We start from the raw sequence: 10,768 nt of genomic DNA, 5'->3' as shown, positions 1-10,768 counted from the left end.
TGATGCGGGGTGCTCCTGTCAGTGTGGGTAACTGTTCCTGGCAGGAGAGATGGACGGGACCAACGACAGCAGCCTTGGGGACTTCATCCTGGTGGGCTTCTCCCACCACCCCCTTCTGGAGAGGGTCCTGTTTGCGGTCATCCTGATCGCCTATGTGCTGACCCTGGTGGGCAACAGCGCCATCATCCTGGTGTCCCGGCTGGACCCGCACCTGCGCACCCCCATGTACTTCTTCCTCACCCACCTGTCCTTCCTGGACCTGAGCTTCACCAGCAGTTCCATCCCCCAGCTGCTCTACAACCTGAGTGGGCAGGACAAGACCATCAGCTACGCGGGCTGCTCCATGCAGCTCTTCCTGTTCCTGGCGCTGGGGGGCGTGGAGTGCCTGCTCCTGGCCGTCATGGCCTACGACCGCTTCGTGGCCATCTGCAGGTCCCTGCACTACTTGGCGATGATGAGTCCCAGGCTCTGCCTGGGGCTGGTGTCCATGGCCTGGGGCTGTGGGGTGGCCAACTCCCTGGCCATGTCTCCAGTGACCCTGAGCCTGCCACGCTGCGGGCACCGGCATGTGGACCACTACCTGTGTGAGATGCCGGCCCTCATCCGCATGGCCTGTGTGGACACGGCAGCCGTGGAAGGCAGCGTCTTTGTCCTGGCGGTGGGCATCGTGCTGTGCCCCCTGGCGTTCATCCTGGTCTCCTGTGGCTACATCCTGAGGGCAGTGTTAAGGATGCACTCCTCCTCGGGAAGGCACAAAGTCTTCAACACCTGCGGCTCGCACCTGACAGTGGTGTCGCTGTTCTACGGGAACATCGTCTACATGTACATGCAGCCGGGCCGTGGCAGCTCCCAGGAGCAGGGCAAGGTGCTCACCCTCTTCTACAACATCGTCACGCCCCTGCTCAACCCCCTCATCTACACCCTCAGGAACAAGGAGGTGAAGGGGGCGCTGAGCAGGCTGCTGCTGGGGAGCAGAGAGAGGGAGAAGGCGTGAGCGGGGGAGCTGCAGCAGCAGGGCAAGGTCCTCACCCTCTGCTACACCACCGTCACACCCCTGCTCAACCCCCTCCTCTACACCCTCAGGAACAGGAGGTGAAGGGGGTGTTGACAGGTGGCAGCCTGTGGTTACTCTGTCTGTCCAGGCACTGACGCCATCTGGCGGCATTGGGCCAGACCTGCTGTAAGCCACAACCTCAACTCCTCCCTGTGCCCTGACCCCAGGCCTCAGCCAGGAGTCCAGGCTCTTTTGGACAGAACTGCTCCATGCACCTGCCCACAGCTGACATGTAGGGCAGCTCCAAGGTCAGACAGAGCGGGGAAGAGAGAAGCTTCCAGAAAAGCACATGGGGGTGTGCGCTGCACTGTGGTCTGTTGCTCTCTCTGTTGGTGCCTTGCGGATTCCAGGTCTTTTCCCCAGGATGACCCAAATCTCCCACTGCACTCGCCATGGTCCCAGGGCTTCCCTTGTCTCACTGCCATCCAAGGTGGACTTCAGCAAGGGCGCAGTGTCACAGTACAGATTTACAGAGTCACCGTTTCTCTATGCGTCCACCCAACCTGTGGCATTACCCCGAGGTCTGAGCTCCTGGATGGACCCTGATGGGAGCTGGCTGACCAGGCACGCAGTCACCCCCATGGCCTCAGCGCCTCTCAGGGTGGCTTTGGGCAGTGGCAGGACCTGACTGCAGTCCTCTCTGCCATGAGCCAGGAGCACAGGTCTGAGGTCAGTTCTGGTGTCTGGTCCCCGGGTGACTGCCTGCTCAGCGAGCCTGCAGGTGAAGCTGCTGCTCAGACCAGGGATGCTGACTTTGACTCCCAGTCCCCACAGGCTCCTGTTGACAAGGAGCAGGGTGCCTGCCTGTTTGTCGAGCTGCGTCCAGGACTCCCAGGCTAAAGAGCACGGTCCCTGCCCCTTCACACAGCTGCAGAGCAGGCAGCTTCCTGGGGGTCGTGACAGTGCCGATTATGTCCGTGCTGTGCAGGGGCCTGAGGCTCTGCATTTCTGCACCACCCAGGTGATGGCCTCGCTCCTGGGACCCAGACCACCTTTCCATGGCCTGGAACTCGATCCTCTGTGAGCTCTTTGCAGGGGGCGGGGTGCAGGCTCCTCTGAGAATGGGGTATCGGGGGGTTGGGGACAAGGGGAATTGCAGGGGAGGTTGTGAGGGGAGAGGAAGCTGAGGGCTGGGGCTGCTTTCTTTGAGGCAACTCTGCCCTCTGTGCCCTGGCCTCTCAGCCTCCACTCCACTGAGGGCCAAGGGGATGCCTGCTCTCAGCCCACACCTCCTCCCTGCACTGAGTGCAGCCCCTGGGACTGAGGGCTGCACTCCCAGTGCACCCAGGAGAGGGCACTGCCTGCTTCGGGGGCCCTGTCCTAGTGCTCAAAGCTCTGGTCTCAGGGAGGAAGAGGTGCATGGCTGCCGGGGGCTCAGACCAGGCTGCCCCGGGGGTAGGGGGTTCTCTCTGAACAGTGTGCCCCCTTGCTGCCCCAGGTCCTGCCCCAGCCAAGGGATTCCACACAGGATCTGCCTGGCTCTCAGGGCTGCTCCACACCCTTCGCTTGGGAAGAGCTCCCTGGTGCACTGAGTGTCCACGGGACAGCCCCATTGCTGGGAATCCCAGGGTTCTGGGCTCTGCAGATAACATCCAGAGAGAAGGAGGTGGTTCGTGTGGTTCTACCACAGGGAAGCATCTGGGCAGGAGGCAGAACCTGCTCTGGTCATCAATGACAGGGGTCAGCTGTCCAACCCTGGCAGGGCAGCTCCTACCGGAGGCCTGTGCAGTACGTATCAGGTGCAGGTAAGCACCCCCGTACTTGGGACTGGGGTGAACAGCGCAAGCAGACCCTCCCGCACGACCCTGAGAAGGCAGCCTCAGGACTCACAGATCCCGGGGTCACTGGGGCAGCTGCACTGTGCTGTGCTGGACGCCTCCACTACTGGAGTCTTCCTCACAGATGGTGTCCCTGCCACATCGCCTGCATCAGCTCAGCTCCTGTACCTGTGCGGGGCCTGGGTCCAAGCCAGTTTCCTCCTATTTACCAGGCAAAGTATCTGAACCCTAAGGACACCCACAGAAAGGGCTGGATCTGCTGTTCTGGGACAGGCAGGGAGCAAGTGGCCCACACTCATGCTTCTTTTCTGCTCACAGGACTCACACAGCTGAGGTCCTGCTGTGGCCCCGCTGCAGATTTACCCACTTATTCAAGCTGAATACTTGGTGCCCCAGTTTGTCCCACAGTGAGGACAGTGGGGCTCGGAGATGCCCCTGCAGTGAAGGGGAGGGGGAGCTGGGTCCTGAACTGGGCTTTGCTGGCTGCAGGGATGGCTTCTGCTCCTGGCTGCTCAGCTGTGCTGCTTCTGCAGCCCTGAGCGTGTGGAGCCCTGCACCCGCAGACTGCAGAGTGGGAGCCCTGCACCCAGGGGCTGCAGAGTGGGAGCCCTGCACCCACGGGCTATGGAGTGGGAGCCCTGCACCCAGGGGCTATAGAGTGGGAGCCCTGCACCCAGGGGCTATAGAGTGGGAGCCCTGCACCCACAGGCTACAGAGTGGGAGTCCTGCACCCAGGGGCTGCAGAGTGGGAGCCCTGCACCCAGGGGCTATAGAGTGGGAGCCCTGCACCCAGGGGCTGCAGAGTGGGAGTACTGCACCCACAGGCTATAGAGTGGGAGCCCTGCACCCAGGGGCTGCAGAGTGGGAGTCCTGTATCCACAGGCCACAGAGTGGGATCCCTGCACCCACAGGACGCAGGGTGGGAGCCATGCACCCACAGGCTACAGAGTGGGAGCCCTACACCCACAGGCCGCAAAATGGGAGCCCTGCACCCGGGGGCTGCAGAGTGGGAGTCCTGTACCCACAGGCTGCAGGGTGGGAGCCCTGCACCCACAGGCTACAGAGTGGGAGCCCTGCACCCGGGGGCTGCAGAGTGGGAGTCCTGTAGCCACAGGCTACAGAGTGGGAGTCCTGTACCCAGGGGCTGCAGAGTGGGAGTCCTGTACCCACAGGCTACAGAGTGGGAGTCCTGTACCCACGGGCTGCAGAGTGGGAGCCCTGAACCCACAGGCTACAGAGTGGGAGTCCTGTACCCAGGGGCTGCAGAGCGGGAGCCCTAAACCCACAGGATATAGAGTGGGAGCCGTGCACCCACGGGCTGCAGAGTGGGAGCCCTGCACCTGCAGGCTGCAGAGTGGGAGGAAGCTCAGTCTTCCTGTGGGGAATGAGGTCCTCACTAGTTCATTCTGGATTTTGCTTCCCAATGGCTGAGGCTCCAGCCTCAACCAGCAACCCCGGGCTCCTCCGCATGGGCAGTCTTGGAAGTTCATCGTCCTTGTCAGGTGCAAGGCTGAACCCTCCCCGCCCCCACCCTGAGGCCATCCTGGTTTCTCAACCTAATTTTATGAAACCACTCCCACCTCTTAATGGACTTTCCACACTTTCCCTTTCCTGTCCCTCCTGCCCCCATGCGGTGGAGCTCACAGAAATGATGGTTCCTGTTTTCAATTAAGCACTGTCCTAGCTGAGGCTACTTTGCTTCCCAAGTCCCGTTTCTTACCCCTTGTGCTGATGGCACCTCTGACACCACCAGATCTGGTAGGAATAGGCCTCCTGTCGATGAACAGAAGCCTGATCACCTTTCCAGGAGACTTGGAGCTCAGGCCTTGGGAGCTGACTGAGAGGCCAAGGCTCTTGATTGAGAAAATTTCTTGGGGAGAAACCCACACTTGAGGCTCTCCATTGTCTGCCGTCTACACAGTGAGGCCAACCTGGGGATGGAGCCCCTTGTACCCCTGATCTTGTCCAGATTCCTTCCCTGTGTGAGCCGGGGCTTCCTGGCTCCGAGGGGTCCCCCATCACCACCCCTCTGCTGCAGACTATGCTCCTGATGAGCCTCCCATGGAGTATTCCCCTCGGTAGCAGCCGGGGGTGCTCACATTCTAAAACACACAGACAGCACATGTATGCATACATGACATGTGCACACGTGTATGTATTCACATTCGCATAGATTTGCACATGTGTGTGTGTGACTTAGATGAAGCAGTTCAGAGGAAGGGATTACTAGTCACACAGTGCAGGTGTGTGTGCTGCAGGCTGTGGGACGGCACAGGAGAGCAATTCCTGAATATCGTCTTATTTACAGTCAGCGTCGTGGGATTGTTTGCAGAACAAGGGATGCGCTGTGCTTTGCGCACTGTTTTCGCACACAGTGAGGTGCTCAACAACCTTGAAACTGAGTCAGTCTCTGCTGGCCACATTTCTCTGTGATTTGAGTCCCAGGTTTGTCACTGGGTCCTGCCCAGTGGGAAAGTCCCCAGCACGGGACCCTTAATCCAAACCTGGGATTCTTCCTGGTGCTGCTTTCTCACTCCTCCCCCTTCCCGTTTGTTTCCTTCCAGTCCTGCCGAAGTCCTGGCCTTCCCACTGCCCCGGTGACAGTGCAGCTCCACCGCCATAGCTGCCACCTTCCCTGTGTCGTCAGCATGTGTAGCATTGCTCCTTGTTGGATGAGTGACAAGACTTTGTGCCAGGAGAGTCCAGGGGTGGGAGCTTTCTGTTTCTCTTTTAAATAAATTAAGAAAATTAACATGCAGATGTCAAGTTGTGTGTGTGTGAAACCGCAACCTCTTTAGCATCTCTCCAGATGCTGTTCCAACTGAAACTCCAGTCGCTGGTTCCTGAGAACCATTCCTTTCCCACTACAATCTAGGCTCTAGACAGTATCACATTCCTCCCTTCTACCTGTTGTAAAAGGATTAAAAGATTTATTTATTTACTTGAAAGAGTTACACACAGAGAGAATGAGAGGCAGAGAGAGAGAGAGAGAGAGAGGTCTTCCATCCTCTGGTTCACTCCCCAGGTGGCTGCAACAGCCGGAGATGTGCCGATCTAAAGCCAGGAGCCAGGAGTTTCTTCTAGGTCTCCCATGTGGGTGCAGGGGACCAAGGACTTGGGTCATTTTCCACTGCTTTCCCAGGTCATAGCAGAGAGCTGGATTGGAAGTGGAGCAGCCAGGACTCAAACCGGCACCCATGTGGGATGCTGGTACTGCAGGTGGTGGCTTTACCTGCTATGCCACAGCACTGGCCCCCTCACCAATTTTTTAAAATAAAAGTATTAACCATGCTAGGCATTCAACTGCCTTCAGCTTTTCTGCTTTTGTTTCACCTGTAGATCTCTCTGGTAGCCATCTTAGAGAGCGTGGCTTTGTTTAATATGCAGTTGGGTTGACTCCTGTTCTGCCTCATAGCTGGGCTGGCCAAGCCTATGAGATGTAGGATCATCAGAGAAAGACAAGAACAGAACTTTGGTTGCCTTCTTAGGGCAGCTGTGAGAGCTCAGAGTGAGGACATCTGTAATGTGTGATTTGTTTGGCGTGGGGATAGCAGTGGGGCTACACCTTGGCCACTCCTCCCTGCCCAGGCTCTGACTGCTGGGTCTGAATGTGTGTGAGGCACACAGGGGAGTTTCTCCCCCAGGTTTTCTGCCCAGGACCTGCCTGTTCATCCTATGGCACTCATGTTCCTGGCTCTGAATCCAGGACAGGTGGGCTTCGTCTGGCTCCTTTGTTTGTATTTGTCCTAGCTTAAGAACACCTGTCAACATGCACAGTGGGGCGGATAATCCTGATCCTAGATCAGGCAATGACCACAGGGCAAATGTGCTCTCCAGGGCCATGGGCACCGTTGAGGGGTCGAGTTGTGGCCAGGGAGTCTTCCATCTGCTGCCCTCTCTGCCTGCAAGACTTGTGGGGACCTCACCGAAGACTTTTCTTTGAGTGGGATTCATTTCTCCAGCTGGATTCTCAGAGAAGCTTTTACTCATTTTTTTTATTGCATAAGAGTTTGTCCTTGTTTGTTTACTTATTTTGCTCAGCCAAGTTCTCCCAAGTTCATTGGAATGACACATATATACTCTATCTCAAGAGCAGACACAACGGAGGAGGGAGCTGTACGTGAGTGCTGCTTTAGAATATTCATGCTGTCCTGCATTACTTGTCTATCAGGTCCTGATGACGACCTCATGAATCTTGGCCAAATGAGCAGCATGATCCTGGGTTCCCACTGATGAAGAATCTGCAGTAGGCAAAGTTCCTCAAACACCATCGACAGAAAACCCCCGAACAACACTTTGTGGCTTCCTAAGTAGTGGCAGAGGCTCACAGGCTGGGGCTCCAGGGGAGTTGGAGCTGGGGACACAGCAGGATTTGTTACTCTGATAGGAATCAGGGTGGCCACAGCCGTGGCTCAGATCAAGTGTCCAGGGCCCGAGGCCTGGGGTGTCTCTCAGCTCTGGCCCCTGTCTCCTCGGGAACTAGCATAACTCAGGTGCCTTGGCTTGCAGGCCAGCGCGCCAGGGAGAACAGTGGCAAGAGCGCTGACTGCGTATCACTGCTGCTGGGTGAGGTGAGAACACAGAGGTGAAATCCACAGAGGGATGGTGGGCTCCCAAGAGACCCCGCTTGCTGGAGGGTGCTCCTGTTGGTGTGGGTAACTGTCCCTGGCAGGAGAGATGGACAGAACCAATGACAGCAGCCTTGGGGACTTCATCCTGGTGGGCTTCTCCCACCACCCCCTTCTGGAGAGGGTCCTGTTTGCGGTCATCCTGATCGCCTATGTGCTGACCCTGGTGGGCAACAGCGCCATCATCCTGGTGTCCCGGCTGGACCCGCACCTGCGCACCCCCATGTACTTCTTCCTCACCCACCTGTCCTTCCTGGACCTGAGCTTCACCAGCAGTTCCATCCCCCAGCTGCTCTACAACCTGAGTGGGCAGGACAAGACCATCAGCTACGCGGGCTGCTCCGTGCAGCTCTTCCTGTTCCTGGCGCTGGGGGGCGTGGAGTGCCTGCTCCTGGCCGTCATGGCCTACGACCGCTTCGTGGCCATCTGCAGGCCCCTGCACTACTTGGCGATGATGAGTCCCAGGCTCTGCCTGGGGCTGGTGTCCATGGCCTGGGGCTGTGGGGTGGCCAACTCCCTGGCCATGTCTCCAGTGACCCTGAGCCTGCCACGCTGCGGGCACCGGCATGTGGACCACTACCTGTGTGAGATGCCGGCCCTCATCCGCATGGCCTGTGTGGACACGGCAGCCGTGGAAGGCAGCGTCTTTGTCCTGGCGGTGGGCATCGTGCTGTGCCCCCTGGCGTTCATCCTGGTCTCCTATGGCTACATCCTGAGGGCAGTGTTAAGGATGCACTCCTCCTCGGGAAGGCACAAAGTCTTCAACACCTGCGGCTCGCACCTGACAGTGGTGTCGCTGTTCTACGGGAACATCGTCTACATGTACATGCAGCCAGGCCGTGGCAGCTCCCAGGAGCAGGGCAAGGTGCTCACCCTCTTCTACAACATCGTCACGCCCCTGCTCAACCCCCTCATCTACACCCTCAGGAACAAGGAGGTGAAGGGGGCGCTGAGCAGGCTGGTTTTGGCAAAACTAAGCTTCAGGAAGAAGTTGTAATAAGAGGCACAGAGATGAAGTGCTGTGTACAGAACATGGGAGCTTTCATTCTTTTACCGTGATTTCCATCAACAGCATCTGTGCGACTTTGGCAGAGTTCAACAGAGACATGTGGCCACTCTCAGCTTTCTTCTGCATGAATCACTCTGGGCCATGTGAATTCTGACATTCAAAGCCAGCACCCCTGGGTGTGAGCTCTAGGGCCCGTGCTGGTCTAAGGGGGGGGGTTCCCCATAACCCCCAGGGCTGGGTGGGCTCTCATCAGTGTGCAAGGGAGAGAGAGGAATGTGGAAGTGGGGGTTCTCACCTGCACTTCCAGAGATGCTAAACCATCACTTGAGAAGTGAAAATTCCACTTCGATTGCCCAGTGTTTTCAATATTTAATTTGTAATTACTTGAAAGGTAGCGTTAGAGAGAGAGGAGCGAGTGTAGACTGTGCAGTAACAGGTCTCGTTCCAGATCAGAGACCATTTTGATGAGATTCAGCATAAAGGCAGCAGTGTCACTGAAATCTGTGGGGGACTGCCACACTCATGTCCCATTCCAGAGCGCCTGGGTCTGAGATCAGCTTCGTTCGGGACTCCAGCTTCCTGCCCGGGCACAGCCTGGGACACAGCCTGTGTGAGTGAGGGCGCAGCATGCCTGGGACTGAGTCCCACCTCCACGTTCATTCCAGCTTCCTGCTGAGGCAACCAGAAGGCAGCAGCTGATGCTCCCAACAGCCGTGTCGGAGACCCCACACATCCTGGGTGTCCTGGCTTCAGCCTGGCCCAGCCCTAGCTGGATCAGGCATCAGGGAGTGAACCAGTGGCTGGGGGATCTGCGTGTCTGTCTGTTTCTCTCTCTGCCTCTGTTTCTGCCTTTCAAATAAATACATAAAATATATATCAATAAATCTTGTAAGTCTATGATATACTTTCCTTCCCAACAAAGAAAATAGCAATTACATCTCACCTAGTTGAAGGGATTCTAGTATCTCACGGTTTTTACAGGGTAGCTTGCCCATCACCTGAGGTCACAGGAGATGGAGGATGTGGATGGGATTCCAAGGCACTCGGCAACAGAGATTATTAAGAAGGAAGAGCAGTGGCCCCTCAGGAAGTGCAGTACTGGATGGATGGGAGGCATCATGAGTGCAAGCTGTGTAGTGGGTCATTGCTGTCGTCACTGGTTTTATCAGGCAGACATGAGGAAGTCAACCTAAAAGTACAATTATATGCATACGTATAACCTAAGGACTTATGTATTTATTCCAAAGACAGGGTACTCCCACAGCAAGAATGTGGGCAGAGTTCTTCCTTCTTCTGTTTCACTCCCCAGGCCGCCTCAACAGCAAGGTGGCAGCCTAGCCTGCTGTGCCACAATGCTTCCCTCCAAATGCAATTATATTATGTATATGCAAACAAGTTGCTATGTGCAATTCATCATTGATTCTGTCAGATTGAACATGAGACAGAACAACAAAGCTAAAATCCACTGAGGCTTCATATTTTAGTGGCTGTTTCTGTCCAGAGCTGTAGCATGCTGTTGAAGTTCAGAACAATGCCAGGGCCACATTTCTTCACACTGCAATGTGATTTTCAATAACCATCCCTTCCCAAGAACTTTGGCTTGCGTCTTACTGTTCCCCTAACTTATTTGCTCTGTTTTGGTGAATCACAGCTTTCTGGGGCAGGTAGGAAGTACATCAAACTGGGAAACTTGAAAATCCTCCCAACACCACTCAAGGTAGAATCTTTGGAGCAGGTCCTCAGCTGGGGCATGTTAATGAGACTGTGTTTGTAGCCAAGGCTGGCAAGAGGCCACACGCCTCCATGGAACACTCCAGGGGCTGATGCAAGATGCGGACATGGAGGAGTGGACGCTTGGAGGGGGGGGCAGGAAGACAGTGCCGCTGTGGGATGCGCCCATGTGTCATACCTGTGCGCACACCCTGCTGCCTTCCTAGGATTCAGTGATTGGCTCAGCGTCTTAGCTCCAGAAGCTACATTTCTGCCACTCACTCTCCACAGTGTGGCTGGTTGCTCTCGTCTAGCTGCAGTCAAGAAATAAAGCATCTCCCACTGACAGCCACCCATCAATCTGTCAAGTGACTTACCTCTTAACCACTTCATTTTTTCCCATGGAACATCAATTAATCACTTCAACATTTCTGGTAAGGAATTTAGTTTTCATACCCAATTTTGGCAATAAAATTGGAAAATGCAGAATGGGAAATGATAGAATCTGTGCTAAATTTTCTATGATTGATCCAAGGGTTTTGTTGGAAAAACAAAGGCATTCATCTGTGCCTTCCAGTAGCGTTGAAGG

The 10,768-nt window shown here is 56.1% G+C and overlaps 2 protein-coding genes across 2 annotated transcripts; both read left to right on the top strand.

The window, feature by feature from the left end:
- Positions 1-49: 49 nt before the first annotated feature.
- Positions 50-2,070, top strand: LOC100341142 (olfactory receptor 2W3). Its single transcript, XM_051827906.3, has one exon. The coding sequence runs from the start codon at positions 50-52 to the stop codon at positions 992-994; it is 945 nt and encodes a 314-aa protein (XP_051683866.3). The 3' UTR covers positions 995-2,070.
- Positions 2,071-7,010: 4,940 nt separating this feature from the next.
- On the top strand, positions 7,011-9,265 carry LOC127489733 (olfactory receptor 2W3-like). The gene has a single exon (XM_051841481.3). It carries the CDS (start codon positions 7,510-7,512, stop codon positions 8,455-8,457), a length of 948 nt encoding a protein of 315 aa, XP_051697441.3. The 5' UTR covers positions 7,011-7,509; the 3' UTR covers positions 8,458-9,265.
- Positions 9,266-10,768: the final 1,503 nt, after the last annotated feature.

The sequence above is a fragment of the Oryctolagus cuniculus genome, chromosome 6 (genome assembly GCF_051225735.1).
Source record: "Oryctolagus cuniculus isolate XC-2025 breed Fujian yellow rabbit chromosome 6, ASM5122573v1, whole genome shotgun sequence".
Taxonomy (NCBI): Eukaryota; Metazoa; Chordata; class Mammalia; order Lagomorpha; family Leporidae; genus Oryctolagus; species Oryctolagus cuniculus.
This window is presented reverse-complemented; position numbering and strand designations above follow the sequence as displayed.

Excerpts from the sequence above, each read along its gene's own strand:
- LOC100341142 (XM_051827906.3), top strand. The coding sequence starts at position 50 with ATGGACGGGACCAACGACAGCAGCCTTGGGGACTTCATCCTGGTGGGC.
- LOC127489733 (XM_051841481.3), top strand. The coding sequence starts at position 7,510 with ATGGACAGAACCAATGACAGCAGCCTTGGGGACTTCATCCTGGTGGGC.